The sequence below is a fragment of the Pongo pygmaeus genome, chromosome 14 (assembly GCF_028885625.2).
Source record: "Pongo pygmaeus isolate AG05252 chromosome 14, NHGRI_mPonPyg2-v2.0_pri, whole genome shotgun sequence".
NCBI lineage: Eukaryota > Metazoa > Chordata > Mammalia > Primates > Hominidae > Pongo > Pongo pygmaeus.
In genome coordinates, this window is record NC_072387.2 from 108,690,657 (window position 1) to 108,717,119 (window position 26,463).

Sequence of the window (26,463 nt, forward strand, 5' to 3'; positions counted from 1 at the left end):
AACCCTGCAGGACAAATGCCCCATTTTCTTCAACAAATACATTTCAGGGAGCTCAAATGTGGAGGGGAAATTTATAGGTTAGAAAAGGCTTAAAAGAAATACCTACTCAAAATATGAGTACTGATGAGAAAACTGTGAAAAAAATTAGTATGGCATCAAAAGACAATTGGAGATAACACTGACTGGAAGTTTGATGACATCAGGGGATAACCGTGAATTTTTAAAGTCAAGTGAGTATCCTTATCTCTTAGAGAAATGCCTTGAAATATGAGGGGATGGAATGAAGTGGTGTCTAGGATGTGCTTCAAGTCACACAGCAGAGGAACTAGCCAAGCATTGATCATGGCTGAAGCTGGATGGTTCATGGGGAGGCATTGGGCAGTTTTGTCTCTTTTTTATTTTTATTTATTTATTTCATTATATGTGTGTGTGTATATATATATACATATATAATATAGATACACATATATATACATATATAATATAGATACACACATATATATATACACGTATATTATACATATATACATATGTATATTTTTTTTTAGATGGAGTCTTGCTCTGTTTCCCAGGCTGGAGTGCAGTGGTGTGATCTTGGCTCACTGCAACCTCCACCTCTTGGGTTCAAGTGATTCTCCTGCCTCAGCCTCCTGAGTAGCTGGGATTACAGGTGCACACCACCATGCCTGGGTAATTTTTGTGTTTTTAGAGACAAGGTTTTGCTATGTTGCCCAGGTTGATCTCGAACTCCTGACCTCAAGTGATCTGCCTGCCTTGGCCTCCCAAAGTGCTGGGATTACAAGCATGAGCCACCGTGCCCAGCCTTTCTTTTTTATATGTTTGAAATTCTGTATAACAAAAAAATAGAGGAAATACATAGATCAGAGTCAAGCACATATGAGAATCCTAAGCTCCAGAAGAAGTGGTGTCTTGGGCTTTGTTTTGAATTTCCTTTCTGGCTCGCTCACTATATACCAGCTTTGTGATTTATAACCAAGAATGGAAGCATTTAGGATGGCTTGAATTTGGAAGAATAGCATGATGGTTACACACGCAGACTCTGAAGCCAAGCTCATAGTTTCAAACCCCAGCTCCTAGCCGTGTGACCTTGGTCCCACTGTATACAATTGTATAGCCAATTTTCTTCCACATACCTCATCCTTATATGATGGTGACATCAGCTGGGCCAAGAAAGGCTGCATTTGTTGAGTGCTTTGCTTTTGTGAATGTGGGATTTCAGATTTGAATCCATTTCCAAGTGGAGTTATTAAGTAGACAGGGAGACGTAACAGTCCGGAGTTTGAAGAGGTCTGTGCCAGAGATGTACATTTGAAATTCATCACCTAGATGATGGATGTCAACATACAGTTAGCACAGACATGGAGGGGGGTCATCACATAGCTGGTGAATGTAGTCATTTAGTTGGCATATAGATGATGGATGTTGTCACATAGATCATCTATGTCATCACATAGATGATCTATGTCATCACATAGATGATGGACATCACTCTGTCGCTCAGGACGTCAACACTCTCATCACCTTGATGATGATGATCATCATGTAGTCAACACATAGACAAAGGACATCATCATGGTCATTACATAGATAATGGACGTCATCACAGTCGTCACACAGATGATGGATGTCATCATAGTCATCACACAGATGAAGGACATCATCATATGGTCAGCATATAAATGAGAACATTCAAGTCACAAGAAGTGAGCACTGCGCCCGGGGACCCGGGAAATAAGACGCTGGGTAGCAGCACAGGAGGAACAGCTGTGGTGTGAGGGAGGAAGGAGGGGTGTGTCCTTCCTGGCAGCCAAGTGAGGACGGTGCTCAGGGCGGAGCAAGCTTTGGCTCCCACACTGCTGCTGGTCAAGTGAGGCAAGCACTGAGGACAAGGCCCTGGAAAACTTGGCAAGAGCGTCATGGGTTGACGGGGGAATCCGTGCTCCACACATGGCCCTGACGGCTCTGACCTGTCTGGACACTGTGATGGTGAGGGGCATGGAGCTTTGGCAAGGACTCACTTTCTGTCAGAGGACAGTAGAGTTGAGGTCATAGGAGCATGGTCAGAACGTGGGTACTTCAGAGCAGGCCCCCAGGACCAGACAGGCTAGCTTTCTGGGTGCCTTGTTGGGATTGAGGACCTCCCGCCCATCATGGCCACTGCCTCTCCCTAGAGGTGCATGGGAGGCACAGGCACAGGCTGCTGTTGGTGCTCTGGGGAAGGAAGGGACCCACGACCTGCACCTTGTCACCCACTGCCTGCCACACTGAGATAGAAGCTTCCTCTGACTCCAGGAGTCCCAAGGAGGTATGTGGTGGCCCAGGAAGAGCAACTGCCATGTGGACAACTCAGGAGGAATGGAGAGCGAGTCCCTTCTGTCCCGCATACACTCAAGGAAGGTGACCCGCTCAAGTAATGGAGGTCGGGGGAAGGGGGTTGAGAACCTGGACTCCACAGGCAGGGGGTCTACACTGGCACTGGTGAAGCAGGCAGAGCCTCAGCCACCTCCGGCCGCATCATCGTGTCCTGGGGACCCAGCAGCCCGAGACGGCTACACGGACTTTCCTTGCAGAGCCACACAGAGGATTTCTTTCCTCTACTCAGTTCTAAAACAATGTCTCTTGCTCCCTTCAGTAAGGCGACCCCTCCCATGGCGCAGCTAATATGTGTGAGTAGAAAAATAACAGTGACACAATCCACACAAGATCCATGGAGCAGATTTATCTTAGGATGGACTTTTTCAATGACACGCGTTAATGTGTGTGAACCTCCTTTGGTGGAATTTCACGGGGTGAAACAGAATAGGACAAGGAAATTCTGAGAGGTGCAGGAGGCTTTTTTGGCGTAGTGATGAGACATCGTTTCTCAAAGCCCACCCTGTCTCCAGGTAATATTCACCAAGACAGGAGGAATAATGGGTGAAGGAAGTTACAGTGGCTCAAAACTACGGTTCTCACTCCACCAGGGGCTCTTACTATCTGCAAAGTAGAGCCCATTTGGGGGTGGGAATTGGAGGAAGTGGGTGCTCTGGACCAGCTGTGCAGAGCTCCTGTTGCAGAGACAGCTGAGGACCCAAGGCTCACGTGGGTGGGCAGAGCAAAGATGGCAGAAACCTGTTGCTCAATTTTTATCTTAAGGAAAATGAGCTCTGAGTCAGGTTGAAAATCTGGTAATTCTAGGTGCTCCTACACAGTATTTACCAGGAACCAAAACTTCTAAAGTTGAGGCAACCTCAACTATGTGGGTCAAGAAACAACAGGAAACTCAGAAGACAGAGAAAATGCTGGAATGGAGCCTAATGAAGTGTCGATGGCAGTTATCTGGAAGGGATGAGGGCTGGAGGACTGCAGATATTTAAATTCTCATTTCTATTTTTTGGTATTTTATACATATTCTACTAGGAGGAAGTAGTGCTTTTATAATTAGAAAAAAGTACAGAGGCTATTTTTATAAAGAGAGGAGGGGGAAAGTTTACTGGATTTGCCTAGAACATGAGATTGTAACTGGGTGGAGATAACAGTGACAAATTCCTCTATTTTAAGCTACACAAATCTAGGAAGTCTACAACGTCTAGAAATGTAGGAAATCTGAGTGTAGAGCCTGGCCGTGGATTCTGTTCTTCATGTTTGAAATGTGCACGTTGAAGGAAAATTATCATTTTAAATTCTGTACAGTGTTTTACTTTAAAAGAGTACTGATCTTCTAAACTTCAAACTTTTTTTTATCTACTTTTGAAAGTGTTTCCCTTTTTCTCTTGGCTGCCAGGATGCTCAGAGCTAAATTTGGGGCTTAGTCTGTGTTGTTAAGGATAACAAACAACCTTCTCTTCCCTTTTTTCCTTAATGTCCATTATTTTATGCTTGCTTGAATGATTTTATTGATTATGTTTTATTACAAGCCCCTACAATCTTTTTGGTTGGTGGTATAGTAATAGTAAATGATGTTGTTTGACAGAGAAACTGTGAAGTCAAGAGAAACAGGGATTTTCCTCAGTTATGGGTGTCAAAACTGGAGCTCAGATGGTGTTGGACTCCACACTTGGGCCACTGAGCTAGAATCCAGCCTCTCAGACTCCTCATCCAGTGCTCCTTTCACACTGTCAAGCTAAGCAGAGGACATTGGGTGGCTGTCTGTGACAGCTCATCACGGATGGTGACAGAGGGGCCATATTACCTCCCACTCACTTCTGGTCATGCCCACCTGGAAAGGTGGGAAGTCATTTACCACGCAATGTGGGCCCTGCTGTTGCCCCACTCCTGGAAGCACCTGCTCAGAACCAGTCGGACAGGGCTGCCACAGCCGACAATGACAATATTTCCCAATCTCGGTTTCAGAGCAAGGCTAGTTCCTCCAGAAACTTGTTGTCCTCATCCTGTCTTGGTTTGGCGATGTTTCTGTTCAAACCTCTGTCTCTCTAAGGGTCTGAGTCTCCCCACATGTCCTAGAGCACCATGGCCCCATCCCCTTGCGTGGCGTGGGGTCTGGCTGTGTTAGTCCGCTCGGCTGCCACAACACAGCTCCACAGGCTGCGGTTTAAGCAGTAGACGTCACTGCCTTGCAGTTCTGGAAGCCGAAGTCCAAGATTAAGGTGTCAGCAGGGGTGGCTGCTTCTGAGGGCCGTGAGGGAGGGATCTGTTCCAGGCCTCTCTCCTTGGCCTGTGGACGGCCATCTTCCCCCTGTGTCTTCACTCACCTTCCCTCTGTGTGAGTCTGTATTCAAATCTCCTCTTCTCACAAGGATACCAGTCCTGTTGGATTGGGTTCCACTCTAGTGACCTCATGTTGACTTAATCACCTCTCTAAAGAACCCACTCCAAATCCAGTCACTTTCTGAGGTGCTGGGGGTTAGGACTTCAATACAGGAATTTGGTGGGGGCACAGTGGAGCCTGCAGGACTTGCCCCTATCTCTGCAGGGGCTGGCATGGCCTGGAGGTGCTGAGCGCCTCGGCCGACCAGGCTCCAGGTCAGACGAATCTCCCCATGTACTGTGTGACTACACCAACTTCGCCCATCTCTCTGCCCGTGGTTTCTTCACAGGAAGCCACCGCCCACGTGGCAGCATTGTTCTGAGGATTAAGGGTCACACTGGAAAGTGCTGGCACCTGAGAGGAGCGCAGGAAGAGGGTGTGGTGAGTGTCCCTGACACAGAGTGATCAGCCTTTGTGAGGAGGAGGCCCTGCCTGCTCTCCTCCTGAGCTGATGGGTCGGTCACACCAGGACAAAGGTCTGCCCGAGGCTGTGTGGGTTCCTCCTTCCTGAGCTGCACACCAGCATCTACTGAACACCTTCTGGAGCTCAGCTCAGTGTCTTGTCCAGAGACGCTGGTACCCTTGGCTTCTCAGCAACTCTTGGATCTGGGTCTGGGTCTAACCTCATCGGTGGTCTTGCCCATTTCTAGGGCCTCACAATTCAGCCTCATGTCTTCACCTGTGGCTCTTTTGCAAGGCTCAGAAAGCTCTAGGGTCAGTTCCAGGTGACTCCTGCCAGCATGCCAGTAGGAGCCACCACCCGCTCTCAGCAAACACCACCATATTCCAGGCAAATTCCAACTGACACAGACTTCAAGGAACGATTGTAGCCGTTGTTCTTGCTTCTTCCAAATGGAAGAGCGCATTATTGGGGTCCCTTCTAGCACGCATTTCATTCCTCACCATGAGGCAGGGGATGCCTGGGCTTTCCCCTGACTTGCAGGGAAAGATACAGGAGTGAAAATGAATCTGCTCAAGTCACTTGTGGACAAGAAGGTGCAAGCTCCAGACTCCCGTGCTGCATCCTTATCCAGTGTATGAGCAGCATGACAAGCCCGCACCATCACCAGATATCAGGCCAACGTGTGCCGGGAAACCTCGTACATCAAGGGTGCAGGCTCAGCCCACTGGGGTGGGCAACCTGCGCCCCTTCCATCACTGCGTCTGGCTAAGCGGGCAAGTAGACAGCCACCCAGGTGGGGCAGGTGATGGCTGTACCCCTGCTCCTGGCTGGAGTTGCTGAGTACCCTTGGGAGCCACCCTCTGCCACCAGGGATGAACCGCAGCCAAGGAGGCAGGACAGCGGCCCAGTCTGTGTGGTCTCTGGAGTATTTCTCAGAAAGCATTTGTGGGACCCTGGCCGCGGGCCAGGATCTAGAGGAGCAGGTGTGTCTGTCAGTGGATTTGGGGAAATAGTCATTAGCATGGACCTGTCTTAGAAGCAAAGTTCATCCAAGAGGCTTTGAGAGGTACTAAAGGAAAAGCTGCTCAATCTAACTTATTATAACAAGGAAACCCAACCTCCTCTTAATTTTTCGTCCTTTAATGTCCCTATTAACATCCCATGTCCTTGGAACTGATAATGTTCTCTAGAACGCCTGCGGGAAAACATGGGTCAAAGGGAGTATTGAGCAAGAATTAATGCTGAATTCTCTCCTCTTCCCTTATTTGTGCTGAGTCCTGGTTAAAAAATAACAATAATAACGTTTACTCAGGGCTTACCATGAGCCAGATAGCAGTGCTTAGCCCGTTTCCTCCGCAGAACCGCTCCAGGTGCTGCAGACTATTACCATCTCATTTTACGCATGAGGGGACTGAGGCTAAGGAAAGTCGAATAACTTGCCTGAGGTGAAACAAGCAGTAAGTGTGGGATGAATGAAGACACAACTCACCCTTGGTGGCTTAATTTCATGTCTTTTTCTGTTTGCTCAAGTCTAAATAATATTGTCAAGCTGTACCAGGCAGATTCCACAGGCTGTGAGTGCAAAGTGCGCTTTAACCAGAACATTCGTCAGAACACCTTCAAAGACCACCACGAACCCAGTACAGATGCCAAGGCTTAAAGGAGATGAAATAATGAGCTTTGCCAGTTCCCTCGTGTTATTTTGTGGAGAGCAGTTTGGTGATGCTTGTCAAATTTAAAATGTGCCTTCCCTTTGACCCAGCAATTCCGTTGCTAGGAATGTACCCTTTGGAGACAGAGACACGTGTGCAAAGGTGAAAATATAATTTGTGCACGTCTTTTCTCTCTACACCTTATCCCTATCTCTCCTTTCTTTTAGTGGATGACTCTGCTTTTCATTTCCCAAAGAGAACAGAAGCAACCAGCAGAGAACCGCAGCCCCTCAGCCTGTGTTCAGCAGAGCCTCCTTCCTTTCTGCAGCTCCAGACCCAGCTCGGGCACCCCTGCCCTCTAGTGCCCAATTTCCTCGCTCCTGCCTGTTGGAAGACATCACTCTTTTTTTGCATGATCAGTTTTCTCCCTTTCTACTGGGCTATTTTCATCAGTCTGTACACCTGCTGTCATTCTGCTATTGAAAAAACCTGAGTCCTCTCTTTACCTGACCTAAAACTTTCCTCAATATCATCAAAGTCTCCACTCCTCTTTATAAAGCAAAACATGAAGTGCTCATGCTCATACTCAGGGTTCCCATCCTTCCTGAAACCCACTCCCATCAGCCTTTGGTCCATACCACTCTGTCAAGGGCTCCCTCCAACCACCTCCTGATATGGTTTGGCTTTGTGTCCCGGCCCAAATCTTTTTTTGAATTGTAATCCCTGCCTGGTGGGAGCCGATTGGATCATGGGGGCAGATTTCCCCCTTGCTGTTCTTGTGATAGCCAGTGAGTTCTCACGAGACCTGGTAGTTTGAAAGTGTGTGGCATGTCCCCCTTTGCTCTCTCTTCTGCCGCCATGTGAAGAAGGTACTTGCTTCCCCTTCACCTTCTCATGATCGTAAGTTTCCTGAGGCCTCCCCAGCCATGCTTCCTATGCAGCCTGTAGAACCGTCAGTCAATTAAACCTCTTTCTTCATCAATTACCCAGTCTCAGGCGGTTCTCTGTGGCAGTGTGAGAATGGACTCATACACCTCCACTTTGCCAAATCCAACGGCAGATTCTTGGGCCTCATTTTATTCTCATTGGATTCATTAGGTCACTGCCTTTTTGAAATACTTTATTCACGTGGCTTTTGAACGCCCCTCTCTTGGCCCTTCCAGATCTCTGCTTCTCTCTCACGGTCTGCGTTGTTGGTTCCTCCTCCTCTGTGTGGCCTCTCAACACCGCAGAACCCCCACGCTCCGCCATGGACCTCTCCTCTGTCCGCACTCACCAGGGCCCCAGCTGGTCCTCATGGCTTTACTATCATCTACATAGCGGCATCTCCTCCAGCCCAGACGCTCCCCTGAATTCAACTTCTAAATCCCCCGCATTCCTGACCATCACCACCACCCACCTCAGGACATTTTTCATCTTACCCAACTGAAACTCTGCACCCATTTAACACTCACTCCCCATTCCCCCTCCCCAGTGAGGCAGGAAAATAGGATCTGGAGGCAGGAAACATAAGGCCGGCTGATTCATACTTCAGCTATGACAGGAAATATCCTGTCCATAGAGGGTATGCCAAGTCAGTGATTTTGTAACCTTACTTCATCCTCTTCATTTACATAGGGCGTACACCAAGTTGCCAATGGAAACCCCTAAAGGGTATTTAAACCCCCACAAATTATGTAACTGGGCTCCTGAGCCCCTATGCTCCGGCCTGCTCCCCCCACCCCCACTGTGGAGTGTACTTCATTTTCAATAAATCTCTGCTGTTGTTGCTTCATTCTTTCCTTGCTTTGTTTGTGCGTTTTGTCCAATTCTTTGTTCAAGACACCAAGAACCTGGACACCCTCCACCGTTGACAGCAGCAGCCCCCATTCTACTTTGTCTGTATGAATTTGCCTACTCTAGGTATCCATATAAGTGGAATCACATAATATCTATTTCTTGGTGTCTGGCTTATTTTACTTTGCATGATATCTTCAAATTTCACCCATGTGGTAGAATGTGTCCGAATTGTTTTCCTTTTAAAAAGCTGAATCATGTAATAATTCCATTGTATTGAGCCTCTTTTTATTCCATTCATCCGTTGATGGACGCTTGGGTGGCTTCCACATTTTGGCTGCTGTGCATAATGCTATGAACATCCTGAATCTGTTCAAGTCTCTGCTTTCAATTCTTTTGTTTTATACCCAGAAGTGGAATTGCTGGATCATACGGCAATTGTTGATTTTTTTGAGGAACCTCCATAGCATTTTTCATAGCGGTAGCACCATTTTCCATTCCCATCAGCAGTGCACAGGGTTCCAGTTTCTCTACCTCCTCATCAGTGCATTTTTTTTTTTTTAATAATAGCCATGATAATAGGTGTAAAGGGGTGTCGGCCTTTTTTTGTCTTTGTCCATTAGCATTTCCCTGTGGTTAGTTTCTTTGGCTCCAAGTATAGGATGTATGAAGCAAAAAGAAAACCAGAGAATTCACAACTCATCACTCGCTGGGCCCAAGGCCTCTAGTGGGTCTGCCTTCTTCACCCCACCTTCCAGGGTCTTCTGTTGATGCCTAGTGTGCAGGGATTTTAGCTGTACTTAGTGGGGACATAGGGAAAAGTGTGTCTACTTCATATTCCTAGACACGGAGCCCAGAAGTCTTTTTTAAGACATAGGTTCCCTCTCCATCTCTTTTTTCTTGAAATTTGTTTATTGAAGAAACCAGCTTGTTTATCCTACAGAGCTTTCCACAGGATGGACTTTGCAGATTGCATTTCCCGCAGTGTCACTGAAGGTGTTCCTCTGTGCCCTGTGTGTCGTGGGGAATTGGTAGGTAGAGTCAGAGGCTTGATCTGAGTCAGATGCAAGTTTTTGGCAAGACTACTCCATAGGTGGTGGTGTGTATTTCCACCAGGAGACACGAGAACGCTTTGTCTTTCTTGGTAATATCAACTCCTTCAATGGTTACCAAGCAGTTTTCCTTTCATTTCTTCTGGCACCACTATGAACTCATAGACTTAATTACATACTTTCAGTCCGTTGCAATTATTATTATTATTATTTTTTTTGAGATGGGGTCTGGCTCTGTCACCCAGGCTGGAATGCAGCGGCACGATTACTGCTCACTGCATTGCAATTATTCTTACTGATGCCCATCCTGCACCTTGCTAGTAGGAGCTTCTTTAAAATCCTTCTCACACGACCCCAAGTATCCTTGCTGGCACCCTTGATATGCAGTATGAAAAGATGTTGGCTGGGCGCGTTGGCTCACACCTGTAATCCCAGCACTTTGGGAGGTCGGGGTGGGTGGATCACTAGAGGTCAGGAGTTCCAGACCAGCCTGGCCAACATAGTGAAACCTGTCTCTACTAAAAATATAAAAATTAGCTGGGCATGGTGGTGCACACCTGTAATCCCAGCTACTCGGGAGTCTGAGGCAGGAGAACTGCTTGAATCTGGGAGGTAGAGGTTGCAGTGAGCCGAGATCACGCTACTGCACTCCAGCCTGGGCGACAGAGTGAGACTCTGTCTCAAAAAAAAAAAAAAAAAAAAAGATGTTCAACTTGTCCTGGACATTTTCCTAAATCCAGAATCAGACCTTCTCCAGGGAGACTGGTTCACAATTTGGGCACTAGTGGTGCTCAGCAGCTACTGGGTTGGTCTTTGTTTTTAGGTCTTTTCCAGTGAACCAAGTTAGGAAAAAGTGTGTGTTTAAGACAAAATACATCATGAATCCCAGTTGTTATTTCCATATCAAGTTCAGACTAAAGTGTTTTAATTTAACCCCGCTGGTCTCATAGACACATCTTTTCTTCTCCCATGTAAAAACCTGGTTCCCAATGATACCAACGGAAACACTCATTTACTCTCTGGCAATAAACATAAAACAGTCTCAGAATAAAAACCAATGCAACACTTAAACAAAACAATTACTGAAACTAGTTTTTATCAATCAACCACTTATTTACTGATTGCCACTCTTCTTGACCTGAGGGCATATCACACTATGAAAGCACAGTAAAACTGCTGTATTTTAAAGTTGTTTGAAATAATTCCTTTCTGTATGTTACCAACATAATATTATATGGTTAGGTTCATTTATCACATTTTGCTTTCAATTTCTTAGAAATTTAAAAATTCATTTGATAATTATGTAAATATTTGCATGGTTCTAAAGCCAAATCTATAAAGCAAATATTAGACAAGTTTATCTTCTAACCCTGTCCCCTGTACGTCATTCCCTCTCCCTTGCTGTAGGTAACAACTATAAAACATGTTATTTGCTTGTATACATTACTGTTATTGTGCACTTACAAATTCGTTAAGAGGGTTTATCTCGTGTTAAATGTCCTTACCACAAAATAAGGGGGCAGCACAAGGAGACTTCTGGAAGTGATGGATATATTTTACTATTTTTTTTTTTTTTTTACCTCAGTTGTGGTGATGGTATCTCAGGTGTATGCGTGTCTGCTCTCATCAAATTGTATACATTATTATTATTTTTTGAGACAGAGTCTCACTTGTCACCTAGGCTGGAGTGCAGTGTGTGATTTCAGCTCACTGCAACCTCTGCTTCCTGGGGTTCAAGTGATTCTAGTTCCTCAGCCTCCCGAGTAGCTGGGACTACAGGCGCCCGCCAGCACGCCCGGCTAATTTTTGAATTTTTGGTAGAGACAGAATTCCACCATGTTGGCCAGGCCGGTCTCAAACTTCTGCCCACCTCGGCCTCCCAAAGTGCTGGGATTACAGGTGTGAGCCACCACGCCCAGCCAAATTGTATACACTAAATGAGCAGATTTTTACAGCTGCACAGTATTCCACTGTGTGGATGTACCATGGTTTATACAAACGATCCCCCATGGATGGAGATCACATTTTCTTGGAATGGAGTCACTACTTTGAGTTATATGATGAAACCATTCTGGATGGCTGCTTCTCGTCACTCAGGTTACCTTGCCATCCTGCAGTCCTGCTCTCAGCAGCTGTCCTCTGTGCAAGGGCCTGGCTCTATTTGTTCCCACCTGGCTAATATCCCGGATAAGGTCTTAACTAGAGTTTTAATTCCAGTGTTGCCTCAAAAGCAGTGTTGTGAGGGGGAAGTAGGGAGTTCCTGTTTAATGAGTACCGAGTGTGAGTTTGGGAAGATGAGTATCTGGAGATGGAGGGTGGCGATGGTTGCACAATGAGACTCTACTTGATGCCAAGGAAGCTTACACTTAAAAATTGTTAAACTGATACGTTTTATGCATATTTTACCTCAGTTAAAAGAAAGAATAAGTACGACCTATGGGAAAAAATCCCCACATTTACTGCAGAATAGCAATATAAATTCCCGAGAAAATGCTCCGCCAGGCTTTGCACATAACAAAGGGAAGATTTAATTGATATGGATGTTTCCCTGCAGGATGTTCCCAACTTAGAGATGGCTCCTCTCTTCACTCCTGTCATAAGCAAGGGTTGGTCGCCTTCCAAACTTACCTTTATCTGACATGGGCTCTTTCTAGACTTCTACTTATCTTATTACATGGTGACTTGAGTTTTATGGCTTCTAGATGAGGCGTTTATGACTAGACAATCCAGCTCAGCGCCAGGCTCTTCTCCCAGACATGCTGATGTTTGCCTTGAGGTTTATTAGCCTGGGCTGGGATGTCAGCGACACGAAACAAACGTATGCTGGGTAAGTCCCAATGGTGTCATGAGTGCATAAGTGGGCTGTGGATTCTGGTGGGTCATGGCGACCCTTTGCTACCTCTTCATCTCTTCCCAAGACCTCCTGCCTTACCATTGGTAGGTAGCAAATATTTCAGATGCCACAAGACCCTTGGCCGCTGGGTGCTCAAGGGGTGCACAGCACCCCAAGTTTTCTTTCCTTAACTGGTCATGTAAAAAGACAGCCTTTACAGCCCTTCAAGGCAAAAACCCAGCTATTTTATTTTGTTCTGTATTTTATTTAGTTCCATCATGGAACTATATGGGGCTGAGTGACAAGGAGCTGACCTACCTGCTGGGGCCACTGGGCACACCAGAAGCAGGAACAGCACCTGCAATTGGAGCCATCATATGACCTGGTTCAGGGATCCTGACCACGTGGGGCACAGGGAGTGCACCTGGCCACCTATGCACTATCCCAGAGTTCTCATCTGGAAAGCCAGTAAGCGAGGGGATAAAGATGGACGTCTTGCTACAGCCGAAGGGGAAAAGCCAGAGCTAGCGAGGTATCCACGTGAACTTGGGAGTGACTGGTATGATTTAGATCCTGACCACGGTCCGACAAAGCATTCATCCAGGTCCTCTGAAGACGTGACCCCTGCTTGTGAAATCCGTATCATGGAAACTTCCCCAAAAGCAGAGAAACTGGTATCATGCTTCCCCCGCACCCAACTTCAGCCTCCACAATGACCAGCAGTCTGTCAGTCCCGTGGTCTCTACCCACTCTTTTTCTCCCTCACTCGAGTATTTTAAAGAAAATTTCAGACCCCATGTGATTTCACTCTCAGAATGTTGGTATCCTGTTCCCTTAGGACTGCTGAACAATAAACACCCAGCAGCCACCCCAAACGGTCAGCAATGTCTTTTTAATACAGATGTGGTACAGAATGTTTAATTACAGCAGGGCAGTGATTCCAGCTAAATAAAATTAAAAACCTTTATTTTCCCAAATATAAAATTACTAAATTAATGTCTTAAAAGAAAATATAACATGGTGACAGCTTTAAAGTACACCACCATTCACCACAGGATTTATGATTTACCAATTACATACTCCACCATTTTGGCAAAAGGATGAAATTCTTAAAACTGTTTATAAACCTAATATAGTAAAGACTGTATACATCTCCATATTGCACATTTTTATGTACAAGAATAAAACATTAAAGTGTATTGCATATACTGGAACAGCACAAATTTATCACAATTAAACTTAATGCAGAAGCTCATGTGAGTATTAAAAATGTAGAAATGTAATACATATATGTACAGAATGCCAGGACTGTATTAACAATGATATGTACATAACAATATACTGTACTACTTTGTACTTTTCGGCATAGTTGTGTTTATTAATATAGGCCTTTGGTTCTAAACTGCTTGACTAGTTTTAAGCTCACATAATTCCTTAAGCTTTCATATTTTTTTAAATGCAAGGAAATGAGTATAAAAGCACTAAATCTCCCGGTTCACTGGTACAAAAATTACAATGGTCAGTTCCCTTAGGTCATCAAAAACTAGTCACAAAAATAGTTCTTGTATTCAACCTGAATGTGCCACAGGAAAAAAAAAATATTTTCAAGATTTTCCAGTTTAGCCTCGAGGCAAAAGGTCCCCCAGGCATCAATGTCAGTGCGGCCCTCCCTGCCATGTAGATCCCAGAACCTTTTTTTTCTGTAGGCCATCTATTCTAACACTACTCTGCAAGGAAGAATAAAATCTAAGTCCAGCTCAAGAGTGTCTACCACACCTTTGTTAATACACAATGAAAACTTTGAATATTGCCAGTGAGATTTAAAAAAATATGTGCACCTTCTTACAACTCCTATAGAAAATCTGTTAAGAAATAACATTGTTCTTTATTTCCTTTCTCTCCCCTTCCCCTTGGTTCTCCCTGTGCTCGGTCTCCCCAGTGATTGGCTGTGGAAAGCATCCTGAGTTTGCAAATGACAAAGCAAGTCCCCACACACGGGCCGTGAGGTGTAATCACACGACCGAAGACGAGCTGGTCATCCCGTGAACCATTGTGCTTGTTGGAGTCCCACTAATGGCGTTGAAGATGTGAAGGGAATTCGGTAAGACGCTCGTCTTCTCCTCCAGGGGGCAGATCTTGAGGACAGAAACACAACGTTACTGAGTGCAACACAATGTTACCATACGCAATGCAATGTTGCCATGCATAACACAACGTTATCATATGCAATGCAATGTTGCCATGTGTGACACAATGTTACCAAGTGTAACAAAATGTTATAGAGTTTAAGGCAATGTTGCCATATGCAACACAATGTTACTGAGTATAAGGACCAAGCAGATATTTCTCAAAGTGTTGCACCCCACATCACACACACAAGTCTACACTCACTCCATCATGTGAGTGATGTGCACCTGGAAAGCCTGGCTGCTGGTTTACAGAGGGAGATGTTCAGCTTATCTAGTAAATTACTGTTTTCAGGTGAGGATCATAAGGAGAAAGTCAAGAACAGCACATTTTGTTTCTTTTACAAAGCTAGTGAATGGAGAGCCTTCTACGCTCACCAGATCATAAGGCAACATGAGGTCTACCTAAGGCAATGTGAGGTCTACTTACATGTGCTTGACTGGGACACAACCTAGCCTTGACCTTGAAAAAGCCTTTAAAAATGAATTTGGAGCATTTGTGTTTCTCTCCTGCCTGCTTTTCTCGGGGTCTTACGGATTTTGTCTTGGGAGAGGGTGGCTACTCCTCTGACCCTGAACAAGTATCTTTCCATGCCCAGTGGTGCCTGGAAGGATCTGAGCGTAGGCCTTCACCTCCAGCAGAGGCTCCCCTGGAAACACCGAAAGCAAGTCTACCGCCGCCGTGGCCCTTCAGGGGTTCACAGGGGCTCAGTCTTCACAGCTGTTGGCATAATGGGAAGTTCAAGGTGCAGCTGACAGCAAGTGCATTAAATATCCCTGTACTCTGGGAGTTTAACAGTTTCAGCCCATCATCTCTCACTACTTTCATCTTCTCTAGTGCCCCATGTCGGCACCCACTGACCAAACTCTCCATTCTATAGGAATCTGGAGGCTCCACAGAAAAGATCTCAAGTTTTCTCCAAAAATCGGTTCCCATGAATCCCTCCTGTTCTGCTTAATTATTCAGACATTCATTTCTCTAATCGTTTCAATTTTTTTCTACTTTTTTTTTTGAGATGGAGTCTCGCTTTGTGGCCCAGGCTAGAGGGTAGTGGCGTGATCTTGGCTCACTGCAGCCTCCACCTCCTGGGTTCCAGCAATTCTCCTGCCTCAGCCTCCCGAGTAGCTGAGACTAGGGTGTGCGCCACTATGCCCAGCTAATTTTTGTATTTTTTAGTAGAGATGGGATTTCACCATGTTGGCCAGGCTGGTCTCGAACTCCTGACCTCAGATGATCCACCCGCTTTGGCCTCCCAAAGTGCTGGGATTACAGGAGTGAGCCACCATGTCTGGCCTCTACTTTTTAAAATGTCCAGAAGAGGGTGCTTTCCTCTGCCCATGTACTGTCATTATGCCAATGTCTGCAGTTGCTCAAACTCAAAGTAATAGCTTTTTCTGAGTCAGATTATCAGAAAAATAAAATTTAAAAATGACATTACCATCCCAGCTGAACGTGTTAGCATGGAGGAGAAAAAAAGCAAGTGAGTTAAAGCTCACACACTGACGTTCGTCTCCTGCAATGAAAATGTCCTAACTAAACTGTCAGGGGATAGGATAACTCCACAAATGGCCCTGGCTTCCACTGTGCCAGACTGAAGGACAGTAATGGAGGGGCCAGACAGAGCAGTTCTGTGTTATCAAGGTGCTAAAGTCAATTATAAAGAAAGGACAGTGACTGAGGCAGACCCCTCACAAAGAAACAATGTGGATGCTGCTCTAGGCATTCCCTGGGTACGGGTCTCCTCTGTGACAACTGAGCCCACACATAGAATCCTACTGAAGAAACCCACAGGAAGGAGATAACAGTAAAATAATCAGGGAAGATGCCCGTAGTGACAAGGAACTTAAAGGAAGAATCCACTGTGGCGCCAAGGCCCACTGTACATCATCAAAAATGGAGTCAGTCTGTATTTTTAAATGGCAAAAACATTGAATGCAACAGATAATTCCTTAAACCAGGTTGGCAAGTCCAGCTTTTTTCAAAGGATTAAAGGAATAAAGTTGTCAGAACAGTATGGATATTTTCATGTGAGTTTTTCCTTTCTTTTCTTTTTGGCTAGACGGGGGTGGGGAGAGAGAAAGCTTAGGAAACACGGCCACCTCTTAGAGCCACGAGGAGGCAGGCCCGCTCTCCCCTGCTTGCCGTAGATAACAGCATATGCGCAATCTGTTAGCTGTTCCCAAATGACCTGGGGCTAGAGCATGGCAGGAGTGTGGTATGCTACATTCTCCTTCAGATGTCACAGTTCTGGAAGGATATCAGGTGGTCTAAGTCATGATAGGGTATACTTGAAACCCCTAACCAAGGACTCCAAGTTGTTGGAGCCAGTGCAGCCCTTACCTGCTCATGCATGATTTCAGAAAGCTCCTTCGCCATTTCCCTGTAGTTGGCTTTCATTTCTTCCTGATACTCGAGCTGGTCTTCTTTAATCAGACGTTCATTTACCGCTAAGGCTTGACCGCAAGCTTCCACAAATTGCCTGGAATGGTACAGGCGGGAGAAACAAAGGAACGCAGAGGATAAGGCATGAGTCCAACCAGCAGCATCTCTCTCCCGAACGAGTACAGAAATGATCAATACTTGAAGAGAAAAAGATGCTTTCAGTGTGCTTTACCTGAAAACTTCCTTAAGCAGCTTCACTTTATTGTCAGGATATCGCTTTGTGTTTGTGTCATCTAAGAAAGCTCGTGCATATGCTAGTGGGCCAGCATTGACCTAGACAAAGAGCAAATATTTTCAATTGCGTTAGGAAGAAAATGACCACGATCATCTGTTCAGTTTCAGTTTGCAGGCACTAAAAAGCCTGTTCACATGAGCTACTCACAATCCCTGCCTTCCAGGAACTTAAGCCCAAAAAGAAACCACAAAGCTCACTCTGTTGTACACCGCTTGATTCCATGATCTCAGCCATCTTCAGGGCACTTGTGATGATGGTTTACTTTATGTAAGAAGAAACCAATGCTTGGAAAACTTAGGGGCCTGTTCAAGTTTGAAGAGCCAATAAGCAAAACACCAGAGATCACAGCCCAGGTCTTCCAAATCCAGGTCAAGGATTCTTACTTCCAAGGTGTTTAGTCACTGGGATTTGTGCTGCACTACACTGAACTAACAGGCCAATCTGGTGAATTCAGTGAAAAATTGAAAAATGCAGTAACTATTCCAGTTTTTAAAAAACCAACTGTTCATTTCATTGAACTGTATAGACAGCCATGGGCAAACTGATTTGCTACCCTGGGATGAAGTGAGAGTTTGCGGTGTGCTGGAGAGCTAGATGTTAGGAGCAGACAGCACGGTGAGTGAACCAGAACCCTGCACCACCCTTGCAAGCAGCTAAGAAGGGTCTGCTGATTCTGGATAAGTAAGGAAAGGTAAGAACGTGGTGAGAAAGAAGGCTGGACACACTGGGATGGGAAGAAGAATATTCCAGGCATCTGAGACAGCCTGGGAAAGAACGTGACTATGTGGTCACTGCTTGATATTTCCCAGAAGGTCTGGTGAGCTTAGCAAGGAATTAGGGGAGCTCTCCGTGTGTGGTTCTGACCCATGGCAGGCAGGACTTGTCTAGCAATGGCAGGAAAACTGAGCCACAGGAACTCACACCAGATGTGGAGAGACAGGAAGGTTCCAGGTTCCAGCCACAGTGGTCAGAGGGGGACCTCTGAGCTGGGGGCAATGGGTGAACAGCCCAAGATGCGTGAGGGTGGAACTCAGCACCAGGCTGGTGCGGCGGGGGAACCATATTCATCACCTGAAGACTACCCAAATGACTGATTGTCTAAAATGATACAAGACGGTCCGTATTTGAAGAAGATAGAAAGAGGAAGGCTGATAAGACTCCATAATCTTGTAATAACAAGATCTTGGAGTGCAATGACAAGAAGCTCCACAGACAGCTGTGCCCAGTAAAGCTGCAGCGCCAGTGAGCTGCTTGATGAAACAATTACAGAAATACGCAAATAAAACGATAAAGTTAATTTCCTCTGGCTGCAACTTTGTTGTTACTTTGGTAGGTATGAGTATAAACTTAATCTTCTCATTTCAACATGGAATTTCTTGCTTTTTAAGATGATTGGGAATTTTATAAAACGCTAAGGTTACCATCAAATTAGCAGGGCATATTTTGCCTTTTACAAAGCTCAATGGTCCAGCCCTACCCTGGACTGGTGCCACACCCCTTTGGCGGCCTTTCCGTAGGGGCTGGATGTTCCAAGATCATGTTGATTGAGTGGTTTTGTTTTTAGCTACAGAAAATTGTGGCCTCTGGACCTGTTACATAATCACTCACGTTGCTGGAATACTTATGTTCACTTGCTAACTTATTTTGGCATATGTCTTTGAGACTAAAGGAAAGAGATTAAAAACATCTGTAAATGCTTTTGTGGTGAATGACACAAAAATGTTGGGCAACAACTCATGGTTCTTTAGCGTGGATCTGATGGGAAGTTGACAAAATATAATTTCAGAAAATGAACCAAAAAAACCAAAACCTATGTATTATAATCTACATGTAACTTTCATAAACATACCCTTCTTGAAAGATAAAATAGGATATACAAATACATATATACACACATGTACATATACATTATGAACAAACATGTGCTTGAACTATATACACTTAAAAATACCAGAAAGTAAGAGTCATACTTGTTACTAGAGGAAGTGATTTAACATTTACCAACTAACTAGGAAACCATGTAAGTAAGATAACTTTTTAAAAACCTCTTATTAAAGTATAATATACAAACGGGAAAGCGCATATATCACAAGTGTATATAGCTTGATGAATTTTCACAAACTGAACATATATGTTAGTATCTAGATCAAAGATGATCTTTTCAATAAATTGTGTACATCACTTGGAAGGTCATATGGAAAAAATATATTCTGACCCTCACACTATAACATATACAAAAATCAATTCCAGATGGACTGCAGACCTAGATGTGGATGCTGAGCAAGGGAGGAAAACCTAGGAGAACATCTATGAAATTTTGGAGTAGACACAGATTTCTTAAAGAGAACATAAAAATGCTACCAATAAGGAAAAACTGATTGATTGGGCTATATTAAAATAATGAATTCGTTAATCAAAAGATACCATTAAGAGAGTAAAACTTAAGGTACTTTTTTGGATATAATTTTCATAGAAAACAGCAAACAACAGTTTTATAGGAAAATCTACTGCTCTCCACACTTCTTTGTATTTAGAAGAGTCTTGATGCTTCTAATCAGGCACCCAGAATTCCCCAAATACTGACAAATCAGGGTAGTGTATGAGATCTGGCTCTTGTCCCCACAGACAGTCAGTCCTCATGGGGTGGGGGGCAGGGATCATGAGGTTTCCTCCCCCTCTGATATCAGGAGAAATGTCACAGACGTTGGGGGAAGGGAGCAGGGATCACTTGGTAAACCGAGGCTCTCAAGTAGACCTTGTTAGTGGAAACGACACGCAAGTCACCCAGGGGCAAGGGCTTCCCCTGGTGCCCTCCGGCCTGCTGTGCCTGGCTCACCTGAACACTCACGCTGCCCTGGAGTTTGAGCTGAAGTTTGATCATGTCCACCTCGGCCGAGGAGCACAGCTGCCGGAGCTCTGCCACCTTCTTACTCATCTCGTCAATGGCCACCTCGATGGGGTTCAGGTCAGTGTGGTGTTGGTACATGACAGGGATGCGCTTCTTCACATAAGGGAAGCAGTGTATGGCTGCAGAGTGTGAGCCCCAGAATTACTGCACGGCTTGCACGAGCTTTAGTGTTATTAAGCTGATTATTATTAGAAGTGATTATTGTAGATGTCATTATTACTTACATTTTTAAAATAAGGAACGCAAAGCTTGCCAAAGACAACTACTAGTACTTGGTGGAGCTAGAATATTGTCTTCCTTTACAGTCGTGTGTCTCATAAAGTTAAGAGAGTTGGGTCCTTGTTATCTTTTTAATGTGACAAGCGTGTCTTTAAATAAATCAGGTTATCATTCCCCACTCAAACCTTCCTTGGAAGCTCTGAGGTCTGAATGAGTTAGTGGATATAAGATGACTTTGACAACATAAAAAAGACTAAACAATTTTGAGATACTACATAACAGATTAAGTCCAGAAAATAGTTCCATAAAAATATCCTTGAGAACATTCATTTTTGTCCATAGAATAACTTTGAATCACATGCTAAGTTTGCACAAAGCTGAGAAATCAGTAGAAAATAATAAATAAGAATATATTCCTAGGGTGGGCATGGTGCTCACACCTGTAATCCTAGCACTTTGGGAGGCCAAGGCTGGTAGCTCACTTGAGCCCAGGAGTTCGAGACCAGCCTGGGCAACATGGCAAAAACGTAATTTTTGTAATTTTGTAAAAAATACAAAAATTAGCTGAGTGTGGTGGTATATGCCTGTAGTCCCAGCTACTGGGGAGGCTGATATGGGAGGCTTGAGCCCAGGAGGTCAAGTCTGCAGTGAGCTGTGATTGTGCCACTGCACTCCAGCCTGGGCTACAGAGTGAGACCCTGTCTCAAAAAAGAAAACAAAAACCACTCCCCTAAAACCCAAACCAAAAAAACACAAAGAATATACTCCTAAGCAAAGGATTTCATGAACCAGAAATTCACAAACTTTTGGAGCTGTAGTGCTAATGAAGGTATTTTGAAACTTACAGCAATGAATAAGAAATAAAAATAAAAATATTTACTTTTTCTTATATATTTTTTAACCAAAAAAACTGATTAATATTGTTTTCCTTTATCATAATGAGATACCTAAACATCAACACAAAGGAGTTAATTTAAAAATGAACAGAAAAATAGCAGGTTCTCATTTGCTATTTCACATTTCTTATTGCTCTATATAATTGAGAAATATCTATAATATTCTCACTTGACATATATTTACTAATAGGCATGTAGATATGTACTTAAAAGCTTATTTTTTTTTTTGAACAAGCAAACGTCAGATGGGAGTGGTCCTGGTCTCTAGTTAGGAAGTGGCTAGGGAAGAGTTTAATTGGGAAGGACTCATCATAGGATGGGAAACAGGGCCAGCCCCTGTGAAACAAAGAGTTCCGATGGGCCACCCAGCATCTGGACAAAGGCGGAAAGCATGTCCACCCTGAGGCAACTTCATTTGTCACGTACTTATAGTCCTGTTGCCTTTTCACAATGTTTTATCAGTGAAAGGTGAAGGGTTCCCGACTTGGTTTCACAGATTTTAAGTGGTAGCACTGGGGATCCATAAAGCTCCCTGGTAGGATGGCGAGGACTCGGCCTCACTTCTCCCTAGCCAGGGAGGCAGCGCTGGCCTGGCAGAGGCCTGCTTATATTTGGACAGAGGGCTGTGCTTCAGGGGAAGAGTGGGGCTGCCTTCTTGTTTCTGAGGAAGGAGGTCAACTCCAGGTTCCCAGTCTCCTTTTACTTTGTCTGGAACACAGATCATGTTCCACCATGGGTATATTTACTCATCTGGGTACTGTTTATCATCTATCTCCTCTGGCTAGAATGCCAGCTGCACAGGCCCACAGATGTCTGTTTCATTAGCGTGCCAATGGGAACATGGTCAGTGTGCAATACATTTTGTTGAATGAATGAATGCATTACTGCCCAAATGGCTGCATGAGAGTCCAAACTGGCTCTGGAAGGTGGACAATTAGGTGACCGACTGAGCCAGCCCTTTAGAAAGGAGGACGGGGAGGGCCCAGTGATAAGTATGGTGACTGCTGGTCTATGTGTCTTGAATAGAAAGTGGAGGGCCTGAGGCTAATCCAGGTTTGGAAGACTCTGGAATAGTGACTGGGAAGAAACTCCTTGGCAAAAGTTCCATAAAAGAAGGCAGGGAGGCTTCTCCTCACCCCCCTTCTTTGGGACAGGCTCAGAAATTTCCACTGAAGGAGGCTGGAGGGTGATCATGAGGTTCTTCAAACGATCGCACAGTTACAGTCAGCTGACTGGGAACTACCCAGGAAGGTGAGCCTTTTCCTGGTGTAGAAGGCAGGGAAGGCCTGGGCTCCCTTTGACCTTTGGAAGGCCAAAGATTAGGTACCAAGCAATGCAATGGAAGAAGAACCTGAGGGGTTGATAACTTGAGGGAAAACCCTCAGGTCCAGCCTTCAGAACGCCCTGGTGTGTGTATCTAGCTCAATAGCGGATGAAATCTAGCAAAAAATGAAGAACATTCTTTCCCCTGCTTCTTACTATTGACAAAGTTATGACAATATAATGAGATACGTGTCCTAACTCGCATTTTACAGACGAGGAAACTAAGGCATAGAGAGGAAGAGTGACCTGCCCAAGGCCACACGGTGAGGCTGGGACCCAGGCCTGCAGGACCCCCAGGACAGCCTCGCCATTGCTGCGGCTGTCTCAACCCACAGCTGTGGACGGTAATCCCCAAGCCAACAACACAGGTGTCTGCCCCACCTCTCTCTGCAGTGCACTCTCTGTCCCCTTGTTCCTGCAGATACAGAGCATTGCTCATGTGCTTTATCTAATCTAAAGTAGTCTCTAACAAAATGATGAACTGTAACCCTGGAGAAATGTGCCCTGGGAAAACAGCCTATGGTAATGAAGGTTTATGAATCCGTAGACTGCCTTAACAATAACCATACTAAAAAATCCTGACCCTGACTCAGCAGTGAACTAGGTTTATTAAAGGCAGCAGTTCTCTAATCTGAGCATGCACCAGGATAACCGGGAGGGCCTGTTGAACACAAAGAGCTTGGCCCCGCCCCCAGAGTTTCTGAGCCAGCAGTTTCGGAGGTGGGGGCCTGGAACTTCCATCTCTAACAAGTTCCCTGGGGGTGCTGATGCTGCTGGTCCTGGACCAACCTTGGGTAACCACTGACTTAAAGGGTCTGAAGGAAAGTCATCACAGCTGAACCATAAACACTGTAAGCTGGTGATTCCCATAAAGTGATTCCATCTCGAAGTGCAGTTATTTGGCTTAATGAGAATTTGCTACTGATGTGTGCATTAAAAAATAATTAAATTATTTGGGGTGGGGTGATGTTTGTGAGGACAATACTATTTGTGCTTTATATATGCTGTCTTCTTATTTTACAAGCAGGATTAGGGACACTTTAAGAACACAGTTTTGTTTTAACTTTTATCTTATTTCCCTCATAGGGAGTGTGAAAAGCTCCCTGCAATACGCTGTCCTGGGCTAATTCATAAAAACCTGTATATATATATTTTTTTTTGTAAGAGCTTTACTGAGATATAAACCCCACGCCATCCAATCTGTCTTTTTAAAGCATACACTTCGCCGGCGAGAGCTGATAAGCACCTGGGTGCAGCATCTCCACAGCGCTCCTTCCGCTTATTATGATAGTGCATATTACTACCCAGACAGAAACTCAACAACCCCAACTTCCGGGGAGCAGGCCCTTTCCTGGTCTGACTTAACTAGGGCCACTCTTTGGAAGACGTGTGGTGAAAACTGGCACACCTGGCATTCTGAACGGCCCTCCCACTGATATTTCTTGGTCAAGAACGCATTTTATGTTAGGTTACCCCACTGATGTCACTGACCCTAACGAGGCAGGGATGGGTCAAGCTCTCCCACAGAAGGTAAAAATCACTGCAAGATGACTGGACACTTGCCAGGGACCGGGAAATGATGCAAAACACATTTCCCAGAGTGGGTTATCACTGGCTAAACAGTGCCAAAGGGATCAGTGAAAACTGCCTAAGCTGAACTCGTGGACAACCACCAAACGCAGTGAGCTTCCTGGCAGAGGAGGCATTCAAGTGGCAGCTGGCCAGCCCCCAGAGGCGATGATGTGGGGCGATCCAAGCTCACATCCCATTTACTCACAGCCTGAGACTGCTGAGCAGGTCCGTGCTAGAACCTGAGACAGGTGTGTAAGACGGGTCCCTCCCTGTGCGGAGACCCAGCACTAGGTGTGGCTGCTGGACCTGGAGTCCATAAGTCACCTTAGACTGTGTGCAAAAGCATCTGGGCACATAAGGCCCGCCATTTTCATCAGATTCTCAGAAGGGTAAGTGACCTTAGATTGGATATGAGCTTCTGGTCTTGTGGAAGAAGGAAGTGTCAACAGATAAACAGAAAAACATCCCAAGTATTCAAAAGGAAGCACTAGATAAATGTGAAACTGAATGGGCGCGGGGGTGGCTAACTGAGCTCGAAAGGCCCTTCCAGTCCTGAAGCTTCTGAATCCCTCTGGACAGCTCTTCAGCGAGGCGTCCGGGCTCATGTCCACGCGGCTTCTGGGGCCCATACCTGTCAGGATGGTGCGCCGTTTGCACTGCTCTTCCACCCCGCCCTGCCTCTTCCCGGTCTGCGTAAATGGCATCTCAAACATGAAGCGGCGGATGTTGTGGGATCTCTCAAACTCTGTTTTCCTTTCTTGCAACTCTTTTTCGTCAAAGAAGGGGATGACGTGAGTCACCTGGATGTACGCATACTTGGAATCCAGATCCTTAGGGTTGACCTTTAATTGAAACAGCACAATGGGAGATAGGTGCTCCGTGAAGGAATCACTCAGTCCTTACCTACGTGGTATTTTCCAACATTTTATTAATAAATATAATGGAGAAAAGAGTACAACAAACATCCACATATCCACCACTTGGATTAACAACTGCTAGCAGTTTGCTATATTTGTTTCAAATATACATACACATACACCTATGTATGTACACATACACCTATGTATGTGCACACACACCTATGTATGTGCACACACACACAGACATACAGACTTTTTTTTTTCCGGTGGAACCATTTCAAAGTAAGTGGTACATGTCAGGATACTATAGTCAGCTTCTCCTAAAAATAAGGACATTTGCTTCTATAATCGCAATACATTATCATGCCTACCCAAATTAACACTGATTCCCTAATACCATCCAATACCCACTCTGTATTAACATTTTCTCAATGTTTCTGGAAAAAAACATTTTCCAGAATGTTAGTTATAGATATTTGTGTTTGGATCAGAATCTAATCAACAATCACACTTTACATTTAGTTGTTATGTCCCTAGTCATGTTTAATTTAGAAGAATTCCCTATCATTCATTTTTCCCATAACATTGAATTTTTTTATTTTTTATTTCTTTTTGAGACAGAGTTTCGCTCTTGTTGCCCAGGCTGGAGTGCAATGGCACAATCTCAGCTCACTGCAACCTCTGCCTCCAGCATTCAAGCGATTCTCCTGCCTCAGCCTCCTGAATAACTGTGACTACAGGTGTGTGCCACCATGCCCAGCTAATTTTATATTTTTAGTAGAGACACGGTTGCTCCATGTTGGTCAGGCTGGTCTCGAACTCCCGACCTCAGGTGAACTGCCCTCCTTGGCCTCCCGAAGTGCTGGTTTTCTTATTCAATGACCTGCAGTCTGGATTTCTCTGATTGTTTCTTAAACTGCGTTTTTAATATATTTGACTTAGAGAGATAAATGTTTATTTTAGGAATAATGTTTGGAAGCTAGGCCTCCAAATTATCATTAATCTACAGACAGCTGAGATTAGATGCAACAGCTGCAGATCAATTAATTTAATACAGGTACAGATTAATCTAGACTAATCTAATGATAAATTTAGTTTCTGTTTAACACATAAATGCTTTTAAAACCACATTGCTAGAATTGGTGGTACTTTCATTTCTGTGACATGATAGAGAATTAAACATAGGCATTTCCTATGCAGAAACAAAAGCTAATTTATCAGGAAGACAAATCAACAAATCAATTTTGCACATTTTAATTGTATTTAACCTTCTAGAGCAATAAAAAGGGACACAAAAGAAATGACTGTGCAGAGCACATAGAGACCATACTGGTATA

General features: G+C 44.7%; 1 protein-coding gene across 22 annotated transcripts in view; it reads right to left on the minus strand.

Annotated features, from left to right (window-relative positions):
• Nucleotides 1–13,357: 13,357 nt before the first annotated feature.
• DOCK9 (dedicator of cytokinesis 9) overlaps nucleotides 13,358–26,463 on the minus strand; it is a 295,897-nt gene continuing 282,791 nt past the window's right edge. For all 22 annotated transcript variants that reach the window (XM_054446016.2, XM_054446011.2, XM_054446023.2 and 19 more), the window contains 5 exons: nucleotides 24,898–25,108; nucleotides 20,185–20,375; nucleotides 17,286–17,386; nucleotides 17,012–17,150; nucleotides 13,358–14,619 (listed from right to left, as the gene is read on the minus strand). In XM_054446016.2, the coding sequence (XP_054301991.1) occupies nucleotides 14,497–14,619; nucleotides 17,012–17,150; nucleotides 17,286–17,386; nucleotides 20,185–20,375; nucleotides 24,898–25,108 (765 nt within the window). In that variant the 3' untranslated portion in view covers nucleotides 13,358–14,496. The remainder of the gene's footprint in view (nucleotides 14,620–17,011; nucleotides 17,151–17,285; nucleotides 17,387–20,184; nucleotides 20,376–24,897; nucleotides 25,109–26,463) is intronic.